This window comes from Acomys minous (genome assembly GCF_964271855.1).
Source record: "Acomys minous genome assembly, chromosome: 20".
Classification (NCBI taxonomy): Eukaryota; Metazoa; Chordata; class Mammalia; order Rodentia; family Muridae; genus Acomys; species Acomys minous.
This window is the reverse complement of record NC_140502.1, coordinates 24,812,467-24,836,734: the sequence shown is the minus strand read 5'-3', so window position 1 is coordinate 24,836,734 and position 24,268 is coordinate 24,812,467. Positions and strand designations below refer to the sequence as shown.

Genomic DNA, 24,268 nt, shown 5'->3' with positions numbered 1-24,268 from the left:
TTTGTCTAAACAGAAAGGGAGGAGGGTTGGCATTTGCATCCCCCAGAGCACTGAGCTGATGTGGATCTTTTTTGGATCACAACAAAAAGCTTTATCAGCCCATCTGACCCTTCTGTCATCTTCCTCTGTCTTTTTTTTTTTTTTTTAAATAATCTTTAGGCTTGGAAGAAAATTCTGTGCCTTGTTTGGGCTGTCAGGATGCAGTCCTGGTTAACACAGCTCTGCTAACTAAGGAAATTAAGACAGTTGTTCCGTACCGCGCCAGCAGTGCCCGCTGCACAGCAGCTGAGCCACCACGCCTGCCTTTTCCTTTGTTTTGTTTGCAGCAGGTGGTCCAGGCTGGCTTGGAACCTGCTATGTAGCCCAGGCTGGCCTCAAACTCATGGCTCAGCCTCCTGTGACTGGGGGCACAGACATCCTGCCATGCCCAGCTGTATAAAGCTTTATCCTTCCCCTAATATTGGACAATACAGCTTTTCCACTATACACACAGTAATATAGAGCTTTTAAAACACAGCAAAATGCCACAAAGAGACTTTTATTCACAGCACCAGCTATCTGCAATTCATAGCGGTTATAAAATTAGACAATTCCAAGCTGGTGTTCTATGTCTCGAATGGCTAAGGCAGGAGGATTATGGTGAGTTCCAAGTCCCCCTGGGCTGAATTTTTCAGAGGTTCTGGTAGGGCGTGGTAGTTATCAACCCATTAATTGCAGAACTCAGGAGGCGGATCTCTGTGAGTTTGAGGCAAGCCTGGTCTACATAGTGAGCTCCAGGCAACCAGGGCCAGACCCTGTCTGAAAAGTCTAACATTTTAAATGTTCACTGAACTGACCAGGTTCCCTTAAAACACTACACTACACACACACACACACACACACACACACACACACACACACACACACACACTGAATGCCCCTTGGTTCCCATGAGCTCCTCTGAGCTCGCCCTGGGTTAGCCCCGTCGCTGGGGACCCCGCACTCCTTACCCACTCCTTTCCTTCCTGGACTCCAGGGCGCACTGGCTAACAGAGCCCAATCCCAACGCAGAGGAGCTGTTCAGGATGGTGGGAGAGATCTTCATCTACTGGTCCAAGTCCCACGTGAGTTCCCCATCCATGTGTGAACCCCCACCCAGGCCCCAAGCCCCGCCTCTCTCCTCTCCCTAAGCCCTGAGACCTAAGCCTGCAGACACCTTCTCCCAACCTCAGGCTCTGAGCCCCACGCCCGCTCCCCCCACCAGAACTTTAAGCCTCAGGCTTCGAGCCCCACGCCCGCTCCCCCCACCAGAACTTTAAGCCTCAGCTCTGAGCCCCACGCCCACCTCCCCCCACCAGAACTTTAAGCGCGAGGAACAGAACTTTGTGGTCCAGAATGAGATCAACAACATGTCCTTTCTGACTGCAGACAACAAGAGCAAAATGGCCAAGGTGAGGGCTCAGCAGAGCTGAGAGCAGAGGCGAGGGTGGAGGCGGGGGGAGGGGAACGGTTAGAGGGAGGAGCACCCCCCAGGACTGCCCGCTTGGTCCTCCTGACCCAGCCACCTCTCCTGCTTTGGTCATATCCCCTGTAGCTCTCAGGGGGCCACTTCTTCCCATATCCCCCCCATAGCCCTCCTCCCGCTCCTTTTCCTATTGCCCCCCTCCTCACCTTCCTCCTCTTCCTTACCTCCCCCTTAACCTCCACCTCCCTGCCTCCCCGATTGATTTCTGTCCTTCCTCCTCTTCCTCTGCCTCCCTAGTCTCCCCCTCCAGTCTCTCCCTCCCTCTTCCACTCTGTGTCCCCCCATCTTCTTGCCTGTCCTCCTCCTCCGTTTTCTCATTTCTTTCCCCTCTCATTTCCCTAACTGCTCTTTCTTTCCTTCTCTCCTCATCCCCCCACACCCTCCCTTCCCATCCCCCCACACCCTCCCTTCCCATCCCCCCACACCCTCCCTTCCCGTCCCCCACACCCTCCCTTCCCGTCCCCCACACCCTCCCTTCCCGTCCCCCACACCCTCCCTTCCCGTCCCCCACACCCTCCCTTCCCGTCCCCCACACCCTCCCTTCCCGTCCCCCCCACCCTCCCTTCCCGTCCCCCCCACCCTCCCTTCCCATCCCCCACACCCTCCCTTCCCATCCCCCCACACCCTCCCTTCCCGTCCCCCACACCCTCCCTTCCCATCCCCCCACACCCTCCCTTCCCATCCCCCACCTTCCCTTCCCATCCCCCCACACCCTCCCTTCCCATCCCCCACACCCTCCCTTCCCATCCCCCACACCCTCCCTTCCCATCCCCCCACACCCTCCCTTCCCATCCCCCACACCCTCCCTTCCCATCCCCCACACCCTCCCTTCCCATCCCCCACACCCTCCCTTCCCATCCCCCCACACCCTCCCTTCCCATCCCCCACACCCTCCCTTCCCATCCCCCACACCCTCCCTTCCCATCCCCCACACCCTCCCTTCCCATCCCCCACACCCTCCCTTCCCATCCCCCCACACCCTCCCTTCCCATCCCCCACCTTCCCTTCCCATCCCCCACACCCTCCCTTCCCATCCCCCCACACCCTCCCTTCCCATCCCCCACCTTCCCTTCCCATCCCCCCACACCTTCCCTTCCCATCCCCCACACCCTCCCTTCCCATCCCCCCACACCCTCCCTTCCCATCCCTCCCCCAATCCCCCACCTCCCCAGCCCCCTAGATGTCCCCCCACCCCCACACCCCCCCACCCCAACCAAAGGATGGGGGCGGGGCAGAGGCCCCAGGGTAACTTGGAGTGGGGTCAGGGGCTCTCTGCTGGGCTGGGGTAACCCTTCTTGTCTCTGTCTGCAACCCCGTTAAAACAGGCGGGAGACGTTCAGGTCAGCGCCACATATGGAGCCTTCTCTTCTGCATGGCTTTTGGCTAACACCTTTTCCCACTCGAAGCCCCGCCCTCTCAACCCCACCCCCTACCCCTACCATCCCTGGCCCCGCCCTCGGTCCTTAGCTCCCGCCAATCCTATTTTGTCTTTTTCCTCCCCAGCCACCCACACCTTCCCCACTCTCAGCTTTTGACAAATTGTTGAGTTATTTCTTTTCCATTTTGCAGGGGGGGGGTCTTTTCTTTTCTTTTTTCTTTTTGGTTTCGTTACCAAAAAAAAAAAAATCAAGGATTAGCTTTCCACCCATGCATTTTGGTCTGAGTTCCATGGGGGGCGGGACGGGACAGCTGCATGGTTGCGGGGTGGGCAGCCCTGGCTGTGCACAGGTGTATGTCTTGGGCTCTGGAATCTGGTAGAATCTGACAGGTAGAGCCTGGTAACGGTAGTGAGCTGCGTGACTCTTGCCAATGTCATCTTTCTGAGCCTATGACGGCATCCAGCCCAGGGCCCCTGGCCCTGGCTCGTTAAAGTCTCAGAAACAAACGCTGCATGCTGCGGGGCCTCCAGCAGCGCCTGGCTCTTGGGCCCGTGCTCAGAACTGCCTTGGCCGGGCTCTGGCCGAAGCTTGCCACCGGGACTTCTTGTTGGCATGACTGGTGTGGCCCTGGCCAGGGGGAGGGGTCTGCACTGAAGACGTCCACAACATGGCTGTTGGGCTCTTGAGTGTTGTGTCTTGGCTTCCAGATCTTTCCAGATCTCTCTTGCATCTTCTGTCTCCTCTTGTCCTTGTCTGTCTCAGTCTCTTGGTGTCTCTCCCTTTCTTCCAACTTTCTTTCTTGTGTCTTGGGGCTCTTGGTGGACCCCACCTCTTCGATTTGTTCTTGGAAACTTGGTTTGGGGATGTGACGTGGGGGTGGGGCGGGTGGTTGGAGCATGGCAGATGTCGGAAGATGGACATACAAGGGCTCTAGTTAGAAGCAGGGAGGGGTGAGGAGGGGAGGGGTGTGGTGGGGTGGAGAGGCTACCGTCAAGAGTGAGCAAGGCCCGGGGTCAAAGTAGAGATGCGTACTCTGATGTCAGGGAGGGTTGTTTGGCAAACAGGAAAGCAGCTGGGTTGTGTAAAAATGGCTGTAGTTTGGGGCTGGCGCTGGGGTGGGGTGGGGGGACTGGGGTGGGGGGACTTGGGCAAGCACTGAACCCTGTGTCCCCACAGTCAGGTGGCTCAGACCAGGAACGCACCAAGAAAAAGCGCCGAGGGGACCGTTACTCGGTGCAGACGTCTTTGATCGTGGCCACGCTCAAGAAGATGTTGCCGATTGGACTAAACATGTGTGCCCCCACTGACCAGGACCTCATTGTGTTGGCCAAGGCCCGCTATGCCCTGGTGCTTGTCCCAGCCCCTACCCAGCACCCTACCCTCTCCCTAGGGACCCCAGTGAGCCCCTAGAAACCAGTGGAGACTCTCAGAATCCTGCTGTAGAATCCCTCCCCCCCAAAGCTCTGTGGAACCTCAAACCACTAGGATGCTGTGAGCCCCAGGAATGCTGAAGACCCCCCTCCCCTGAGAAACTTAAGGACTGGGATATATTTAACCCAGACGCAACCAGAGACCCTATAGGACTCCGATAAGCCCTGTAGGACCTCACTGACCTCGCTCACCCAGACGCCTGGAGTGTCTGAATTCTCCATCAAGATCCGCTGCCATGCCCCTCCTAATCTCCTGAGACTCACTGAATAATAATAATAATAATAAAAATAATAATAATAATAATAATTATTATTATTATTATTATTTTTTTTTTTTTTGGTATTTTGAGACAGGGTTTCTCTGTGTAGCCTTGGCTGTCCTGGACTCGCTTTATAGACCAGGCTGGCCTCGAACTCACAGCGATCCTCCTGCCTCTGCCTCCCGAGTGCTGGGATTACAGGCGTGCGCCACCACCGCCCGGCTGACTCACTGAATTCTTTATAACTTCCTGGATACCTTCATGACTGAAGGTCTGGGGTCCTATGGTACCGTCCAGCTCCCCTCCCTTTGTCTCAAAGGTCCCAAGGATCAAATAACCCAACCCGCAGGACTTCTTGAGCTAGCTGAGACCCCAAGAAAGCTCCTCACACCCCACTTCTCCCATGCACAGACCAGCAAGAGAGCGCTTTTCAGCCTCAGGGGCTCCTAAGAAGCCCTCTAGGATTCTGCCCCAAGGCCACGCTAAGCCCCTGACAACTTCCTGAACTCCCCAGGTCCCAAAGACACTTAGATTCTCCCCGTCGTATTGCAGTGAGCCTTTCCAGGGACTCCAAAGACCACACCTCAACTTTAACATCCTAGGAGATAGTTGAGTCCTCAGGACACTGGAGTCCTCCAGAGCCCCCCCATCCCCCCCCCACCCCTAAGGTCCTGCGTCACCCAGCCAGCTCTCCCATTGGCCCAGCATAGCCAGATACTTAATTGACCTCTTCCCAACTTCCTGTAGTGTCTGCTCACCTTGCCAGCTCCCCACTTGACATCCCCCTCACCTTCCCTGATCCTCTGAAGCTCCCCGCCCTACTCAGCCCCTGAAAAAAAAATCCCTCTTCTGGCTATTTGGCTTTTGAAGGTTTCCCCTGTCTCACACACACACACACACCCCAAGGTCACCAATCCTTTCTGTCCCTTCAAGGTGAGCCTGTGGCTCCCTCTAGACATCTGTCTGTCCACAGTTTTGCTCTTCTCATTTTCCCCAGGTCACGCCCATAAGACTTCCTCACCAAGTCCTGGGTGTCAGCCTGGAGGAGGAGGGGCATTGAAGGGGGAGGGGCCTCCAGAGTGACCCAGTGGCCTTGTCTCCCCAGAAAGATACAGATGAGGAAGTGCGAGAGTTCCTTCAAAACAACCTTAACCTCCAGGGAAAGGTAAGACCTTTGCGTGCATTTCTGTGTGTCCCTGCGCGTGCGTGCCTGCCCGCGCGCGCGCATGTGTGTGTGTGTGCGCGCGCGCGTTTGTGCGTATAGCCCCAGCATGAAACAAGAAACTTTTTAAAAAATTATTTATGTATTTAGTATGTGTCTTGGCGTGCATGTAGAAATCAAGTGACAGCTTGCAGGAATCAGCGCTTGTCTACCACGTGGGGACCCAGGGATTGAACTCGAGTCTTCAGGCTTGGCAGCAAGCGCCCTGAGCCACTGAGCCACCTTGTCATGCACCCACCTAAGCTGGGCAGTAGAAAGGGGCCAGGTAGCCAACCACTACTTTAACGCTGGCGTTCTTGATTCCCCTCAGGTCGAAGGCTCCCCATCTCTGCGCTGGCAGATGGCACTGTACCGCGGGGTCCCAGGCCGAGAGGAAGACGCCGATGACCCTGAGAAAATCGTGCGCAGAGTCCAGGAAGTGTCCGCTGTGCTCTATCACCTGGACCAGGTGGGTGCCATCCGCTGAGTCTGTGGGCAGGCCTGGGCTTGGGACTGAGGGGCGGGGCCTGCTATGGTGGGCGGAGCTAGGAGCCCTGGGTGGCTCTGGGGAGTGGACAAATGTGATGGACAAACGTGACAAAGCGCTGGGGCTCCGGTGAGGCCTCCTGAAGGTGCCTTGAGTCAGCATATAGACTTCAGCGCGTGCACACCCACGCGTGCGCGCACGCACACACACACACATGCAGCTTCACTCAGGGTTGTGTGGGACTCATTGCCATGATCTGAGGATATGACGGACTGACTGCCCCACTCCCCAGACGGAGCATCCTTACAAGTCCAAGAAGGCTGTGTGGCATAAGCTTTTGTCCAAGCAGCGCCGGAGGGCAGTGGTGGCCTGCTTCCGCATGACGCCCCTCTACAACCTGCCCACGTAAGGCCTCCAGGGAGGAGGAGAGAGGCAGGGACTTGGAGGAAGGGGAAAAGATTGGGGCTCGGGAGGATGGAGAGCCAATAGGGCTGAGTCTTAGGATTGAGGGTGGCCAATGGGGGGCGGGGCATGGTGGGGGGCGGGCGAGTCTCAGCGGCCTGGAGACCTTTGCCTTGCAGGCACCGAGCGTGTAACATGTTCTTGGAGAGCTACAAGGCCTCCTGGATCCTGACTGAGGACCACAGTTTCGAGGACCGCATGATCGATGACCTATCAGTAAGCTGGGGCCTGCCTGGGGATGTGGAGCAGGGCCCGGTGTGACTAGAAAAACCCTCAGTATAGAAATGGGACCATGCTGGGCGTGGCGGCGCAAGCCTTTAATCCCAGCACACGGGAGGCAGAGGCAGGCGGATTGCTGTGAGTTCGAGGCCAGCCTGGTCTACAAAGAGAGTCCAGGACAGCCAAGGCTACACAGAGAGACCCTGTCTCGAAAAACCAAAGAAATAACGTAAATGGGACCCCTTAGGCTCAATTTGGGAAAAAGGACAAAATTCTAGACCAGCAAAGCTATGAGAGTAAAGTGAAGGGGACCCCCCAAAAAAAACGCCATCCTCCAGCCCTCACCCCATTCCCTCAGAAAGCTGGGGAGCAAGAGGAAGAGGAGGAAGAGGTGGAGGAGAAGAAACCGGACCCCTTACATCAGTTGGTCCTACACTTCAGCCGCGCAGCTCTGACTGAAAAGAGGTAAAGACTCTCGGCTGCCTCAGGGACATCGCCACATCCTCAAAGGAAGATCAGCTGACCTTTACATTTTTAAATTATAAGCTGAGCGTGGTAGCGCACGCCTTTAAGTGAGTCCAGGACAGCCAAGGCTAACACAAAGAAACCCTGTCTCAAACAAAACAAAACAAAACAAAAACAACAACAAAAAATAACCAAAACCAAAAACATTGTTGGGGGCGGGGCTCAATATATATATATATAGTATTTTCTACTAGATATAAGTGGAGAGGTTTTTCTAAGTCACTTCAAGGCTTTGATATGAGTTAATGGCGATCTTAGTAATGACAGTGGTGCTGAGGAGGAGGATGGTGGTGGTGGTGAGGATGAGGATGAGGATGATGACAGACAGGGGGCTGGAGAGATGGCTCAGCACTTAAGGATTCCTGCAGCTCTTGCTGAAGACCCCAGTTCAGTGCCAACATCCACATAACTGCTGTGCATCTGGCTCCCTCTCCTGGTCTCTGTCGGCACTGCATGTGTATGGTGCACATACAGACAAGGCACACAACATAAAAACAAATTTTTATTTTATTTTTATTGTTGTGGTTGGTTTTTTTGAGACAGGGTCTCTCTGTGTAACCTTAGCTGTCTTAGACTCGCTTTGTAGACCAGGCTGGCCTCGAACTCACAGCAATCCTCCTGCCTCTGGCTCTCGAGTGCTGGGATTAAAGGCATGTACCACCACGCCCAGCTTAAAAACAAATTTTTTTAAAAGGATTTATTTATTTATTATGTATACAGTGCTCTGTCTGCATGTGTGCCTGCAGGCCAGAAGAGGGCACCAGAGCTATTATAGATGGTTGTGAGCCACCATGTGGTTGCTGGGAATTGAACTGAGGACCTTTGGAAGAGCAGTCAGTGCTCTTAACCTCTGAGCCATCTCTCCAGCCCAAAAACAAATTTTTTAAAATTAAAAATTAGTCAGGCACAGGACAGCCAGGGCTACACAGAGAAACCTTGTCTTGAAAAAATAAAATTAGTCAGTCAGTGCTCTTAACCGCTGTGCCATCTCTCCAGCCCCCTGTATTAGTTTCTTTTTCAAAGATTTATTTATTTATTATGTATACAGTGCTCTGTCTACATGTACACCTGCAGGCCAGAAGAGGGCGCCAGATCTCACTATAGATGGCTGTGAGCCACCATGTGGTTGCTGGGAATGGAACTCAGGACCTCTGGAAGAGCAGTCAGTGCTCTTAACCTCTGAGCCGTCTCTCCAGCCCCTTGTATTAGTTGCTTACTTGCCGCTGTAAACACCATACTTGGCAGAAGAACTTAAGGGGAGGAAAGATGTATTTCCTTTCTTTTTCTTTTCCTTTGCTTTCCTTTCTTTTTTCTTTTTTAAAGAAAGGTTTACTGCTACATAACCACACCTACTCATTTATACTTCCTGCCTGCTCTGACACAAGGCAGTGCTGAGGATGCACCAGAGAATTTTATGGCCAGAAAGGCCTAAAGTACTATTTGCTTATCCGCCCCCCCAAACCCCCTTTTTGAGACAAGGTCTCACAATGTAGCCCCATCTAGAACAAGGTCTTTATGGACAAGGCTGGCCTGGAACTCACTGAGATCCTCCTGCCTCTGCCTCCTGAGTGCTGGAGCTAAAGGGGCACACTACTTCACCCCACTTGGTTTTGCTCTTTTTGAGACACGGTCTTCACTGTGAATCATAAAATCGGGACCAGGTGGCGGTGGTGGCGCACGCCTTTAATCCCAGCACTCGGGAGGCAGAGGCAGACGGATCACTGTGAGTTCGAGGCCAGCCTGGTCTACAAAGCGAGTCCAGGACAGCCAGGGCTACACAGAGAAACCCTGTCTTGGAAAAAACAAAAAAGGCCTCTGTGACTCAGTTTCCACATTCATAAACTGGGGCTGGTAGTATACCTTGATAGGACCGCTGTGAGGATAAGAATAGACTGCCTCACGCTGGGCGTGGTGTACTCCCAGCTCTCAGAAGGATGAGGCAGAGGAGTGAAGGCCAGATTCTGCCGCACAATGCCTGTCTACTATGGCCGTGTTCAGTCCCCAGCACCAACCCCGCGTGGTCGGGCACCCCAGGGTCCTTCCAGCCGCACACTGTTTGAGGCTATCCTGGGCTACACGAGACCTTATCTCAACTAAGAAAAAAAAAGTTTTAAGTTGGGGAGGTGTCGCCACTGGCTCTGTTTCCCTGGTTTATTCCCTCAGTAAACTGGATGAGGATTACCTGTACATGGCGTATGCTGACATCATGGCGAAGGTGAGCCCGTCTCCCAGGCGGCAGTGTCCCCCACCCCACCCCCGCCCCTACCCTGCCCCCGCTTCCAGCCCCATCCCTGGCCCCGCTCCTGCCCCTGCCCCCCCCCCCGCCCCCGCTCCCACCCCGCTCCCACCCCGCTCCCACCCCGCTCCCACCCCCACCCCCAGCCCGTCCCATCCCCCACCCCGCCCCTACCCTGCCCCCGCTTCCACCCCCATCCCCCACCCCTGCCCCCACTCCTGCCCCCACCCCGTCCCATCCTCACCCTCGCCCCTGAACTTAAGGGGCTAGTGTGGGTCAGGGCATCTGCTTTGCTCACTCTCTCACCAATCCAACGGGTGCCGCCCCCCCCAGAGTTGCCACCTGGAGGAGGGAGGGGAAAATGGCGAAGAAGGTGAAGAAGAGGAAGTGGAAGTGTCCTTTGAGGTAAGGTGGGGTGGGGCGATCCTGGAGGGGAGGTTCTGGGGACTCTTCCGACGGAGACCAGAGAGCTATACCTGGGCACACAGTCAGTCCTCAGGGAGTGAAAGACACTCACAGACATCCACAGCACGAAGTGTTCTCTGTGGGGGGGGGGGGCGGGGCGCAGGGAAGGGGGTACAGCAGCCCAGACCCAGTGCCTGGCCCAGCCTGGTGGGAGGGGTTCTCAGAGAAGAAAGTGGCTAAGCAGGCAGCAGGGGGGGTGGGAGGGTGGGGGGGGGGTGGCCAAGCAACCCGTACTCAGGAGAACGGGCCAGGAGAGTCATGAGTTCGAGGCCAGCCTAGGGTACACAGTGAACTCCTGCTTTAAAGAGAGGCGGGGGAGAGAGATTAGGGCTGGGGAGCAGCTGCTGCTCTGCCGGAGGCCCTGAGTTCAGTTCCCAGCTGCCTGGAACTCCAGTCCCACGGGTGCCATGGCCTCTTCTGGTTTCCTTGGGCACGTCATGCACGCAGGACACACACATACGTAAAATAAACATACCTTTTAAAAATATATTTATGAGCACGTCTTTGATCCCAGCACTTGGGAGGCAGAGGCAGTTGGATCTCTGTGAGTTCGAGAGCAGCCTGGTCTACAGAGTCCTGGACAGCCAAAGCTACACAGAGAAACCCTGTCTCGAAAGACACCCTCCAAAAAAAAATAAATAAATAAAATCTAAATTTATAAATTGGGTTGTAATACCTGCACTTGGAAAGCCAAGGCAGGAGGCTTGCCAAAAGAAAGTTCCAGGCCAGTCATGGCTATTCTGTGAGACTTTCCTCCAAACAACCCAGCCCCAAACCAAACCTGTAGTTGGACAGCACCATGTCCTTATTTCACTCCCTGAACCGAGATGTCCGCAGACCTGAGCCAGGTACAGGACACACACACACACACACACACACACACACACACACACACACACACACACAGGATTTAGGCCCCTTGGGGGATGGAGAGATCTCCCCCACTGGAGAGTGGCAGGTGTGGCTGGAGCTGGGGAGACAGCCGCCCTGGGCCCCAGGCTGCTGAGCACCGCAACCGGCTCTGCCCCCAGGAGAAAGAGGTGGAGAAGCAAAGGCTCCTGTACCAGCAGTCCCGCCTGCACAACCGGGGTGCCGCCGAGATGGTGCTGCAGATGATCAGCGCCTGCAAAGGTGCCGCCTGGGCCCCCCCAATCCCGAGCACCCCCTGCCCCCGTGAGCCCACCCGCCCCATCCTCCGCGGTGCACCCACTCCCTGCCGACCCTGCTCGCCCACTGCCGCCTCTGCATGCCTCTGACCCGCGCACACATCTGGCCCTTGCGGAGTTTTTTGGCATGACTGCCTTTCAATCTGCCCTCTGCCCTTTGGTCACACACACTCCCCTGTCTGAGCACACACTTAACCTCCTTCCTCATGCGCTTTGTGGTGGCTGTGTGTGTGTGTGTGTGTGTGTGTTTTGTTTGGTGGGTTTGGGTTGGGTTTCTTATTTTTGTTTTGTTTGGTTTCGGTTTTTGGTGGCTGGAGACCTCGGGCTGAGCAGACCATTTCTTTTACTGATTTATTTTGCCTGTCTCTGCCCCTTCCAGGAGAGACTGGGGCCATGGTGTCGTCCACCCTGAAGCTGGGCATCTCTATCCTCAATGGAGGGAACGCTGAAGTGCAGCAGGTAACAGACCCGCGGGGCTCTTGGGGAGAGAGCTGAGTGGGGGCGGGGGCAGGGGGATGGTGGGGAGGGTGTAGGGAGGGGGGGAGGTGAAGGTGTGCGGGGGTGGGGGTGGGAGGTGGAGCGGGGTGAGGGTGGGGGCGGGAGGTGGGGTGGGGGTGGCAGTGAGGGTGGGGTGAGGGTGAGGGTGGGGGCAGGGGTGAGGGTGGGGTGAGGGTGAGGGTGAGGGCAGGGGTGAGGGTGAGGGCAGGGGTGAGGGTGAGGGCAGGGGTGAGGGTGGGGTGAGGGTGAGGGTGAGGGCAGGGGTGAGGGTGGGGTGAGGGTGAGGGTGAGGGCAGGGGTGAGGGTGAGGGCAGGGGTGAGGGTGAGGGCAGGGGTGAGGGTGGGGTGAGGGCAGGGGTGAGGGTGGGGTGAGGGTGAGGGTGGGGGCAGGGGTGAGGGTGGGGTGAGGGTGAGGGCAGGGGTGAGGGTGAGGGCAGGGGTGAGGGTGGGGTGAGGGTGAGGGTGAGGGCAGGGGTGAGGGTGGGGGCAGGGGTGAGGGTGGGGTGAGGGTGAGGGTGGGGGCAGGGGTGAGGGTGGGGTGAGGGTGAGGGTGAGGGCAGGGGTGAGGGTGGGGGCAGGGGTGAGGGTGAGGGCTGGGGTGAGGGTGAGGGTGGGGGCAGGGGTGAGGGTGGGGGCAGGGGTGAGGGTGGCGGTGAGGGTGTAGGGAGGGGGGAGGTGAAGGTGGGCGGGGGTGGCGGTGAGGGTGGGGGCGGGAGGTGGGGCGGGGTGAGGGTGGGGGCAGGGGTGAGGGCGGGGTGAGGTGAGGGTGGGGGCAGGGGTGGCTTCCAGGTGCCCTGCATGCACCCCATCTCCTGCCACTTCCACTGTAGAAAATGCTGGATTACCTCAAGGACAAGAAGGAAGTGGGCTTCTTCCAGAGTATCCAGGCCCTGATGCAAACTTGCAGGTGGGACCCGATGTCTATCTTCCGGTTTGATCTTCCGGCATGGCGGTGTCCTCCCCAACCGGGCAGCTCCTGTTCTGCTTAACGCTCTTCCGGTCCTTCCGGGAGGGGCCAAGACAGGGGAGCACAAGTACTAGAACTTTTACTAGGGGATTAACGTGGAAGGTGCAGTGTCACAAGCTGTAAGAATGAGTTGTGGGTGTGGTGGCGCACGCCTGTCATCCCAGCACTCGGGAGGCAGAGGCAGGAGGATCGCTGTGAGTTCGAGGCCAGCCTGGTCTACAGAGTGAGTCCAGGACAGCCAGGGCTACACAGAGAAACCCTGTCTTGAAAAAGGAGGGGGGGGGGCCTGGCATTGCCCCTTGGTGGCAGAGCACCTGGCTAGGCTGTGCAAGGACTGGGGTCCCTCTCCAATGTGAAGGGAAGAAGATGTCATCCACGCCTGAGACCCCAGCTCATAGAAAGCAGAGGCAGGAGGATTACAGAGAGTGTACGGATAACCTGAGCTACATGAGACCTGGTCTCACAAAGGGAGCGGGGAGAGGGGAGCCGTAGCATAGGTCCAGACAAGTGGAACCAGCACAATCCGGGGGCGGGTCCCTGCGCGGCACCGGGGCTCTCTTAGAGGACCATATTTTTGTCGCTCATCTGTCATTTATCTTTCCTCCCTTCTTGCTGTCAGCTGATTCCCGCCCCCGCCCCCGCCCCGCGCCCCTCTGTAGGTTTTGCTAGCTGATGTTTTCTGTCTCTTCATGATGTCAGCTCGCATACAGGATCCCCCTCACTTCACGGGGCCTGGGGTGGTGGAGGAGGCTTAAGGAAAAGGGACGGGGTGGGGATGGGGGCGCAGATAGAAGCCCCCACAGAGGACGTGGGTGGGGGCGCAGTCAGCGGGTGAGGCACCGAAGAGGAGGTAGACAAGGGGTGAAGGGTGGGACAGCATCTGCAGAAGGTGAGGGGCGGGGCGGGGCGGGGCGGGGCGGGGCGGGGCGGGGCTATAGCCTCTGTCCGCTCTCCGGTTCGCTTACTCTCTATTCCATTGGGTCCTCCATGGCTCTCCAGCCACACTGTCGGGGGCTGCCAGGCCATGGACAAGACCAAAACCAGAGCATCACCGCCTCAATCATCATCTCTCTCCCCTCAGCGTCCTGGACCTCAACGCCTTCGAGAGGCAGAACAAGGCGGAGGGGCTGGGCATGGTCAATGAGGATGGAACTGGTGAGCCGTCCTTCCGGGTGCCCTTCTCCCTGGGACATCGCCTAACTCAGGACCCCCCCCCTCCATCCACGGCCACTGCCTGCCCAAGCTCTGGTCCTCCGGGGCACCTCTCTTCCTCCCAAGAGTCCCCTCGGGGTCCCCCCAAGGCTGTGATCCCCAGTCCTGAGCACACCCCCTCCCCACACATCCTGGCCAGAGTCTCCCTTGCCATGGGCTCCACCCCTGGGGTGTCCTTTGGTCTAGTGTCCCCTCACCCATCACCACGTGGACCTGCCCTCCGCGTGCCCCAAGTCTCACTCTGGTTGCCGCTCATTAATGTCCCTAATCCGGTTAATCAAGTCTCCTCTTTGCTGTGTTTTGACGTGTCTAACTTTCCACCCTGACCTCTGCCTCCTGCCTCTCTTGTGTTCGCGTTCTCTCTCTCTCTCTCTCTCTCTCTCTCTCTCTCTCTCTCTCTCTCTTTCTCTCTCTCTCTCTCTCTCTCTTCCATGGTCTCTCTCTCCCTCCCCTCGCTTTCCCCTCTCTCCTCTCCCATGCTAACCCCACGCCCTCCTGTCTCTTCATGGCTCTTTCTCTCTGTGCTTGTTTCTCTCTGTGTGTCTGTGTCCTTGTCTCATGTCCCTGTATTTCTGTCCGTCTCTGTCTCTTTTTCCTCTTTTCTCCTGCTTCCTCCTCCCATCCTGTTGGCTGCCCCAGTCATCAATCGCCAGAACGGTAATTCCGCCCCCCACCCCCCACCCCGCCATCCATTGCTGTGCTGCGCCCACCCCACCCCCTTCTAACCCGCCCCCACCCCCAAGTGCCCCCTGGGGCTGAGGATCTGGGACAGTCAGGGAGGTCAGGGTGGTGGACCCTTCAGTGGATCCCATGGAGAAGGTTGAGATGCCCGCGTCTACAGGCTGGCGACATTATAAATGAGTCTCTTATATAACGTAAGCCTCAGTTTCCCTGTGTGTAACATAGAAGTTGAGAGAGAGAAAAAAAAGTCAAGGTCCCTTTCCAGGTGGATATTTTGGGGTTCCTAGACCCAGATTCCCAGTCCTGGGTGGGATGACCCCTCCCCCGTCTCCATCCTCTCTCTGCGCTGTGCGTCCCAAACCCAGACTGGTGGTCAGCATTTGCTGGAAGCAACCACTCTGATTGGTGTCACGCGCGTGCCCTCTGCGCCTGCTCTGATTGGCCCATTCCCCCACTTTAGCCTTCGCAGCCCACCATGATTGGGCTCCTTCAGATGTCTATTGTGGTTGGACCATGTTGACACACCTCCCCTGTGCTTCCCCTGGGTTGGCTGCTCTTAAGACTTTGGGGCCAGTTGATTGGCTTTCAATCCCCGCTTCCTCCCAGCCCCGCCCTCCCTTGCTCTTGCTCCAGAGCCTTGTGTGCAAGTGACCCCAACCCCTGTAATCCATTAACCCCTGCAGCCTGGAGTGGGGCTCAGGGTTAAACCAGCTGCTGGATGCCTGCTGGGTCACTCCTAGATGTCACACAAGTGGTGGCATCGGAGCGACACCGACACTTGAGGCCCTAGCTTCATGACCCAGTGAGGAGGCCAGCTCTACAGATCTCACTGGCTGGAGTCTTGGAGGCCAGTGGCCCTCACAGTGTTTGTGACGCGCCTGCTGCTCCCAGCAATCCCCCGCCCCCATCCATTGTGCCTGCGTTTGCAGTGTGCACGGTAGTGTGCGTGTGTTGCACGCAGTGTCCTGGCGCGTCTGACCCTCTTCCTGGGTCCCGCCCCTTTCCTCCCACCCAGGAGAGAAAGTCATGGCAGATGACGAGTTCACACAAGACCTGTTCCGCTTCCTGCAGCTGCTCTGCGAGGGCCACAACAACGGTGAGGGCGGGGCGGGCAGGGTGGAGAGGGCACCGAGGATGGGGGCGGGGGCGGGGGTGTTGTCCAAAAGTCTCCGGAGCAAATCTCTAATCCTTCTCCTCCGCTCCCCGGTGATGACTTTCCCCAGCCATGCCTACCTGGTCCAGCCTCAGTCTACCGTCCTGCCCTCTCCTATCAAGGGTTCAAGGTCACCTTAGTTACATGGGTAGTGTGAAGCCAGCCCGAGCGACAGGAAACCCTGGCCCAAAAGAAGCAAACCACAGGAATGATCTGAGTTCTGACGTTTCTGGCATCAAACCACTTAGCTTCATTTTTCAGTTCCTCTGGCCAGTCCGACTCCCCAAGGGCAACCTGCCAAAATCCAGTTTGGCCAGAAGTCAGTCTCCCCAAACGGGCAATTCGTCACACTCTGTTTTCCCACAGGCATTTGGCAGTGCTCCCTAAGGGACGGATTCCACCGTCCACAGACGAACGGGTTGCTGGGTGTTCAAAAATGAATCTACTTGATTTATCCATCTGTTTATCACACGGAATATTTTCCCAGGAGATGTACAGATTTTTTTTATTTTTCTTAACAGAAGTGAGAATTTTCGCAAGCTCTGCCTTCATTGTGCCAATTTAACAAAATCCGGTGTGACGTGGCCCGCTAATTAAACACGGTGTTGATGGGAAAACTGAACGCCGTGCGGCTAGCACAGCTTACGCTAAAGGAACAGTTGAGCTGGGCGCGGTGGCGGAGGCCTGTACTCCCAGGGCTCAGGCAGCCCGGCGTGGCGGAGGGTGAAGCCGAGTTCAAAGCCGCCTGGCAGCTGCACAGAAAAACTCTATCTACAAAACAGCCTAAAGCCTGACCCACTTTCCCTGCAAGGCTGTTCTGTTACAGACGTGTGTGTCACACAGTCGTGTGACTGTGCTCACGGTCCATAGAAAACCACAGACCACCCAGAGGGAACATGTCTGCTTTTGTGTGAATGTGTATCCATGAGGCTGTGTAATGTGTATGACTGTGTGATTGTGGTATATGTGTGTGTCTGTCTGTCTGTGGTGCATAAAGTGTCTTCCAATTGTCACTCTCTGCCCTATAGTCTTGAAACAGGATTTCTCACTGAGCAAAGAAGTGCCCCCACAAACACACACACACACACACACACACACACACACACACACACACACACACCTTTATCACTTAAGAGTGGCTGGACTAGGGACCTGTATGTCTCTTCACCTACGTACTAAGTTCAAGTCTAGCCTGGGCTACATGAGGCCCTGTCTCAAGAAACAACGCAAAGCAAAATTTAAAAAAAAAAAAAAAGGAGAAAAGTGGACGACTTAATCTCTGTTTACCCAGAAAATATGTATTCAGAAAATTTTTTGTAAAAAATTACAAGCCAGCCATTGTGGCATGTGCTTTTAATCCCAGCACTCGGGAGGCAGAGGCAGGCAGATCTTTCATCGTGAGGCCAGACTCATCTAGAAAGCCAGTTCCAGGACAGCCAGGGCTACACAAAGAAACTGTGTCTTGAAAAACAAACAATCAAGTATAATAATAATAATAACAACAACACTTGAAAGTGGGTGCAGTTGCAGCTGGAGAGATGGCTCAGAGGTTAAGAGCACTGTCTGCTCTTCCAGAGGTCCTGAGTTCAATTCCCAGCACCCACATGGTGGCTCACAGCCATCTGTAATGAGATCTTCTTGTGTGGGCAGAATACTGTATAAATAATAAAATAAATCTTAAAAAAAGAAAAAAAGTAGACGGTAGATGGGGGTCTGAGGTAAGCGGGTCTGAGGCTAGCCTGAGTCACCTCTCCAGACTCTGTCTCAAGGAAGCAAAAAGAGAGGGGTCTGGTCAGATGGCTCAGTGGGTGAGCAGGCTTCCCGCCAACCCTGTTGGCCTGCGTTGCTGGTGGAGAGAGCTGACTTCTGACCTCGTTGTTATCTACCCTGTACAGGCCTTCCCTCTTCCCCTCAGGAGTAACCAGGAGAAATGTTTTTAGACAGGGTTTTCACTCCGCAGCCTTGAATGGTCTGGTTCTTGCTCTGTACGCTAGGTTATCCTCAAACTCACAAAGATCCACCTGTTGTCTCCCCAGTGCTGGGGTGAACAGCACGGACCACCATGCCATACCTAAATAAACGAAAACAAAATTAATGTGTGCGGGTATTTTCCCGACAAGTATGTATGTGCGCCGCGTGCGTGCACTTCCCGAGGATACCAGAAGAGGGCGTCAGATCACCTAGGACTGGAGTTACAGATGCTTGTGAGCCACTGTGTGTGGGTGCTGGGAATTAAACCCACGGCCTGTGGAAGAGCCATCCAACGGGCCATCTCTCCAGGACCATAAATTAATCTTTTAAAATAAAAAAAAATGTTTTTAAGCCAGGCGTGGTGGCGCATGCCTTTAATCCCAGCACTCGGGAGGCAGAGGCAGGTGGATCGCTGTGAGTTCAAGGCCAGCCTGGTCTACAAAGTGAGTCCAGGACAGCCAAAGCTACACAGAGTAACCCTGTCTCGAAAAACCAAAAAAAAAATTAAAAAAATAAAATGTTTTTAATGAAGATAGGAGAAAGGGGAGGCCCAAACCTTACTGCGTTTGCTGCATAGAGCCCCTCCACAATGTATTTATACAATATAAGAATGACGCTCCATCCCTGTGTGACACACATAAGGTAATTATACGACTTCTAACACGGTGTAGGCACGGAATATGGACGCGTCCTAAATGAATAGACACCATCGTCTCCCCAGGCACGGGGGCTCAGTGAATGAATAAACTGTTCATTTCCCTTAGATTTCCAGAACTACCTACGGACGCAGACCGGGAACACGACCACCATCAACATCATCATCTGCACCGTGGACTACCTCCTGAGGCTGCAGGTGAGGGAGGGAGGGAGGCCGGCTAGCCTCGTGGGCCCTGAGCCAGGGGTCCCCAGGGGGCCGCGCTCCACTCCAGCACCCCTCTTTGCTCTCCCGGTCCCCCCACAGGAATCCATCAGTGACTTCTACTGGTACTATTCGGGCAAGGACGTCATCGAGGAGCAGGGAAAGAGGAACTTCTCCAAAGCCATGTCGGTCGCTAAGCAAGTGTTCAACAGCCTCACCGAGTACATCCAGGTCCGGACCCCCCCTCCCCCCTCTCCCCCCCCCCCCCCGCGGAGGCAGAGCTGCCCGCATCCAGCACCCCTTGCTGGGGCCTCATGTCATCCTCTGTCCTCAGGGACCCTGCACAGGGAACCAGCAGAGTCTGGCGCACAGCCGCCTCTGGGATGCCGTGGTGGGGTTCCTGCACGTGTTCGCCCACATGATGATGAAGCTGGCTCAGGTTTGAGTTCTGTCAGCCCCTCTGCCTCCAGGCAATCACCCCTAGAATCCATGGACCGTCCCCTCCCCCACTGCTCAGTCCCCCTAGTGCTGCTCCGCGCGTGATTCAGACAGGTTCCTTCCCTGTGGCCAAAACCTCTCCCTGGCCCCCCAAACCCCAACCTCCTAATCCTCCCCCTCCCGTACCAAACCAGATCATTTCCCCCCTACACGCCCATTGGTTTAACGTTGTTGGAGCCCCGTTTCTCCTGTCCAGAACTCTCCTATGACTGGTGGTATATTTTTTTTTCCCCCTCCTAATGAGGTCATCCCAGATTCTTCCAGCTCCGGGGAAATGGGGAGGGACCATGCTTCTAGGTTAGGGCCTGGGGCTGAAGGAATGTTGCTTCTTTTATCTTCCCTGCCTGCGGCAGATGACTCCCGCGCCGGGTACCCCTGATGTAAGCATCCTGATCCCACAATACTGGGCTCGCTCCTTCCCCGCAGCCGCCCCGCCCCCGCCGCCTTGCTACTCCGCAGCCTCGTGAATGCCTCCTCGTTCACACTGCGTCCGTTTGTCTGCTTCTAGCTTTTTTTGTTTTGTTTTTTGTTTTGTTTTTCAAGACAGGGTCTCTCTGTGTAGTCTTGGCTGCCCTCGAACTCACAGCGATCCACCTGCCTCTGCCTCCCAAGTGCTGGGATTAAAGGCGTGCGCCACCACGCCCGCCGTTGCTTCTAGCTTGATAGACTTAGACAGGGCTTTTCATGTATGGGTCAAGGCGAGTTTGTGCACTGAAAGGCAACCGCGCAGCGCTAGACAGCATCCTCACCACTGCAAATACATTGGTGTAGTGCAATAACCGTCCAGCAGGTGGCAGTCAGGTACTCTGTATAATATTTTTCGACCAAGCAGTGCCTCTCCTAATATACCCAGCGCGCCTTACTTAGCCACCCTGTTTGATGCCCTCTGACTTTGAAAAGAGTTGAACAGAGAATTCAGTTTCTCGGTACAGCTGGAACTGTGATGTTGGTGTAATCTTAAAATGCTGGTAGAAAGAAACTTCCAAGTACTATTTGTGGTAATTCATCAGCCACATTACAGGGGATATTCAATGGCGTGGATCAGTGATAGAGACCCTGCCTGGAATCCCCCAGTGAGGGGCTGGGGCGTGGCTCAGTGGTAGAGCCCCTGCCTAGAATCCCCCAGTGAGGGGCTGGGGTCATGGCTCAGTGGTAGAGCCCCTGCCTAGAATCCCCCAGTGAGGGGCTGGGGCGTGGCTCAGTGGTAGAGCCCCTGTCTAGAATCCCCAGTGAGGGGCTGGGGTGTGGCTCAGTGGTAGAGCCCCTGCCTAGATTCCCCCAGTGAGGGCCTGGGGTGTGGCTCAGTGGTAGAACCCCTGCCTAGAATCCCCCAGTGAGGGGCTGGGGGTGTGGCTCAGTGGTAGAGCCCCTGCCTAGAATCCCCCAGTGAGGGGCTGGGGTGTGGCTCAGTGGTAGAGCCCCTGTCTAGAATCCCCCAGTGAGGGGCTGGGGTGTGGCTCAGTGGTAGAGCCCCTGCCTAGAATCCCTCAGTGAGGGGCTGGGGCGTGGCTCAGTGGTAGAGCCCCTGCCTAGAATGCCCCAGTGAGGGGCTGGGGGCGTGGCTCAGTGGTAGAGCCCCTGCCTAGAATCCCCCAGTGAGGGGCTGGGGTGTGGCTCAGTGGTAGAACCCCTGCCTAGAATCCCACAGTGAGGGGCTGGGGGTGTGGCTCAGTGGTAGAGCCCCTGCCTAGAATCCCACAGTGAGGGGCTGGGGTGTGGCTCAGTGGTAGAGCCCCTGCCTAGAATCCCCCAGTGAGGGGCTGGGGTGTGGCTTAGTGGTAGAGCCCCTGCCTAGAATCCCCCAGTGAGACCTTCTAGGTCTCTGTGATCTGTTTGAAATACAAACACGCCTTTAACCCAGGAAACAGAGGCAAGCAGACCTGAGTTCAAGGGCAGCCTGGTTTAGAGCAAGTTTCAAGGAAAGAAAAGCTTAGGTCCAGGTGTGGTGTGGAGGTAAAGTTAGTTCATAGAAGGAAACACCCATGTTTGAAAGTGATGTCTAATTGAGTGGCAGAAAAAAGTGATGGATCGGAGAAATTTGACAGAATAGGATACTCCCACTCTCGTGAGAAGAGAGAGGAAAGGGAAGCTACTTAAGAGGCAGTTTTACAGAGAGAGGAGGGAGTGTTACCAGGACAGCAACAGAGAGACAGGCTGCAGAGAGAGAGCTCAGGTGAAGACTGAAGGAGCCAGAGAATGAGGAGGAGCCAGGAGATTAGAGCAGATCGCTGAGTTAGTCTGAGGCCAAGCAGAGCAATTCCAGGTGGAGAGAAGCCAGAGTAAATAAGTCAGCTGGGATGAGAGTTTGAGCCAGAACAGCGGAGTTGAAGCAGCCAGCCCAGAGCTCAGAAAGAACAAGAAAGGGCGAGCTTATTCAGCAGTAAGTCTCAGAGGCTGAAAACACTCTAGGCCTAGGTTAGATGTACAGAGGCTAGAAGCTTCCAGGACTAGGCCTAGGTTAGCAGGAGGCAGTGAGCCTCCCAGACAACAACTGAAGCAGGCGAATAAAAGTTCCTTTTAAGCCGGGTGTGGTGGCGCACGCCTTTAATCCCAGCACTCGGGAGGCAGAGGCAGGGAGATCTCTGTGAGTTCAAGGCCAGCCTGGTCTACAAAGGGAGTCCAGGAAGCCAAGGCTACACAGAGAAACCCTGGAAAAATTGGTGGCCAGAGTTCTCTTCATCCCGCTAACAGCTCCAGGCTGTGAGGAACACATCTTTCCTAAAAACTTTAAATAAAAGACCTCCGAGTCTCACTCTTGGGTCCTGCGCTGTTGAGCCAGTGCTCCCAGCCAGAGGCCAGGAGTCTCTGGTTGGCCAGACCCAGTGAGGTATTCCTAGAGCCATGGTGTGGAGGCAGCTCCGTGAGCCCTGACAGGATTGTAGCTCTCCCCGCTCAACTGTGGCATCTAAGACAAGACGGGCTCACGGGAAGGCACAAAGCCCAGGCCCAGTTAATGTAGAGAGGCTGGGACCTTGGAGTCAGAATGCCAAACTTCGCAACTGTGGGGACGCGTTGGGATTGGAGCGAGCGACTCCTAGAACCAGCACTCGAACAGCTCACGTGTGATGTAGTAAGATTACACTCTGTGGGTCACAAACGGCACTCGTGTGTGGTTGAATATATACAGATGCCGCAAGGGGGCCGTGAGCTCCCCATTGGACACTGGCTGGGGATGTGCCGGCTGCTGCTGCTGCTGCTGCTGCTGCTGCTGCTTCTTCTTCTTCTTCTTCTTCTTCTTCTTCTTCTTCTTCTTCTTCTTCTTCTTCTTCTTCTTCTTCTTCTTCTTCTTTTTAGTTTTTTGAGACAGGGTTTCTCTGTGTAGCCTTGGCTGTCCTGGACTCACTTTGTAGACCAGGATGGCCTTGAACTCACAGCGATCCGCCTGCCTCTGCCTCCCGAGTGCTGGGATTAAAGGCGTGTGCCACCATGCCTGGCTGATGTGCTGGCTTCTTATTTCCCCAAAATGGCGGACAAGAGAGTGCATGGCCGGCCACCCCTTCTTCTTCTTGTTCTTCTCCTTGAACTTCCTCATGGTCCTACCCATCCATCACATCAAGCCTGCCCTTGCCAGCCGTCCCAAAGGCCAGGCGCCATGCTGGGACCTGACCTCCTGAGACCTGCGTCTGCGTCCACTGTGTCTGTCTGTCTGTTGTCTCACTCTGGCCTGAGTGTCCGCTCGCCATGGCTCCCGCTTCCTTATCCTCCGGCGTCGTGCACCTGGCACACTTTCCCCTGGGTGCCAAGCCCATCCTGCAATCTTGTCTCTCTGCCCCCCCCTCCCCTCTGCTTCCGAGGAACACGCTTGGACTCGGGTCCCCTCGGAGGTAAGAGGGAGAAAGAAGGGAACTTGGGCCCCTGCTGACTAGGTGAGGGAGCCCCAAACCGTGCGCGGCAGGATGGCGGGGCGTTCTCTCACGGCTGGGTGTGGCGCCCCCTGCAGGACTCCAGCCAGATTGAGCTGCTGAAGGAACTGCTGGACCTGCAGAAGGACATGGTGGTGATGCTGCTGTCTCTCTTAGAAGGTAAACTCCACCCCGGAGGTGGGGCGGGGAGCGGGGAGTGCTGAGGGGGTCCCCACAAACCCGAGAGAGACCCTACCGCGGAGCCCCGGCTGCCATTATGCCAGGGCCGATGGTCCGATGGTGGTGAAGGGACTCCCGAACCAGGTCAACAGATAACTTCTGAGTACTGTGTATGAGCCAGGCCCTGCCTACGTGCATGCTGCCAACTTATTTATTTATTTATTTATCTGGGTATTTGGGTGGGTATTTGTTACACAGCAAAGCCGATGCATTTAATAACTATTGGTGCATTATATTGATTTATCTAATAGGTAAATGTTCATAGATAAAGTGTCCGGGCAACTCATCTGATTAAATGAATAAATTAGAGGCGGGCGTGGTGGGGCACATTTTTAATCCCAGATCCCAGCACTCGGGAGGCAGAGGCAGGTGGATCGCTGTGAGTTCGAGGCCAGCCTGGGCTACAAAGTGAGTCCAGGACAGCCAGGGCTACACAGAGAAACCCTGTCTCTAAAAACCAAAAAAATATAAAAATATAGTTCAGCGCTATTCCCAGCCACACAGAGTTTGAGGCCAGCCTGTGCTACGTGGACTACACCATCTCAAAACCCTAATGCATGCCGGGGCCATTCTCTGCCTATGAGCTGCATCCCAGGCTGCAAATGCTCTTACTTTTAGTTTTTGAGGCAGACTCGCACTCTGAACACCAGGCTAGCCTAGAACTCACGGGAATCCTCCTGCCTCAGCGCTGACATTGCAGGTGTGTCTCCAGATCCGACTTCATTAGAACAGAGTTCTTAGCTGTGCGAGCTCTGCGCTCCCGAGGTTCTGGGTTCAAATCCTCCCTTGCCGATTTATCAACACTCTAAGTTTCTCCAAGCCTTTTTTACCCAAGAAACCGTACGGCGATGTTTCCTTCACAAGGTCCTCATGAGATTTTACTTGGGCACTCTGGGCATGTGGCCCCCCACTGTCGACCTGTGTCGCCATTGCCTCTCCCCCCCCCCCCCACTTGGTACTTTCTCCAGTGACAGGGGTGACCGCGGGCGCTACCACAGATCACAAGACGATCG

General features: G+C 55.6%; 1 protein-coding gene across 1 annotated transcript in view; it reads left to right on the top strand.

Moving 5' to 3' along the window:
• Window positions 1-24,268, top strand: part of RYR1 (ryanodine receptor 1) — a 158,425-nt gene that overhangs the window by 89,753 nt on the left and 44,404 nt on the right. Inside the window, 21 exon segments of the mRNA XM_084770567.1 lie at window positions 1,016-1,103; window positions 1,338-1,430; window positions 2,830-2,844; window positions 4,060-4,230; window positions 5,679-5,738; window positions 6,106-6,243; window positions 6,554-6,666; window positions 6,843-6,939; window positions 7,301-7,407; window positions 9,631-9,682; window positions 10,037-10,108; window positions 11,200-11,299; window positions 11,714-11,793; window positions 12,663-12,739; window positions 13,881-13,954; window positions 14,651-14,668; window positions 15,708-15,788; window positions 18,581-18,669; window positions 18,778-18,906; window positions 19,010-19,114; window positions 23,114-23,195. Of these exon segments, the coding sequence (XP_084626693.1) occupies window positions 1,016-1,103; window positions 1,338-1,430; window positions 2,830-2,844; window positions 4,060-4,230; window positions 5,679-5,738; window positions 6,106-6,243; window positions 6,554-6,666; window positions 6,843-6,939; window positions 7,301-7,407; window positions 9,631-9,682; window positions 10,037-10,108; window positions 11,200-11,299; window positions 11,714-11,793; window positions 12,663-12,739; window positions 13,881-13,954; window positions 14,651-14,668; window positions 15,708-15,788; window positions 18,581-18,669; window positions 18,778-18,906; window positions 19,010-19,114; window positions 23,114-23,195 (1,841 nt within the window).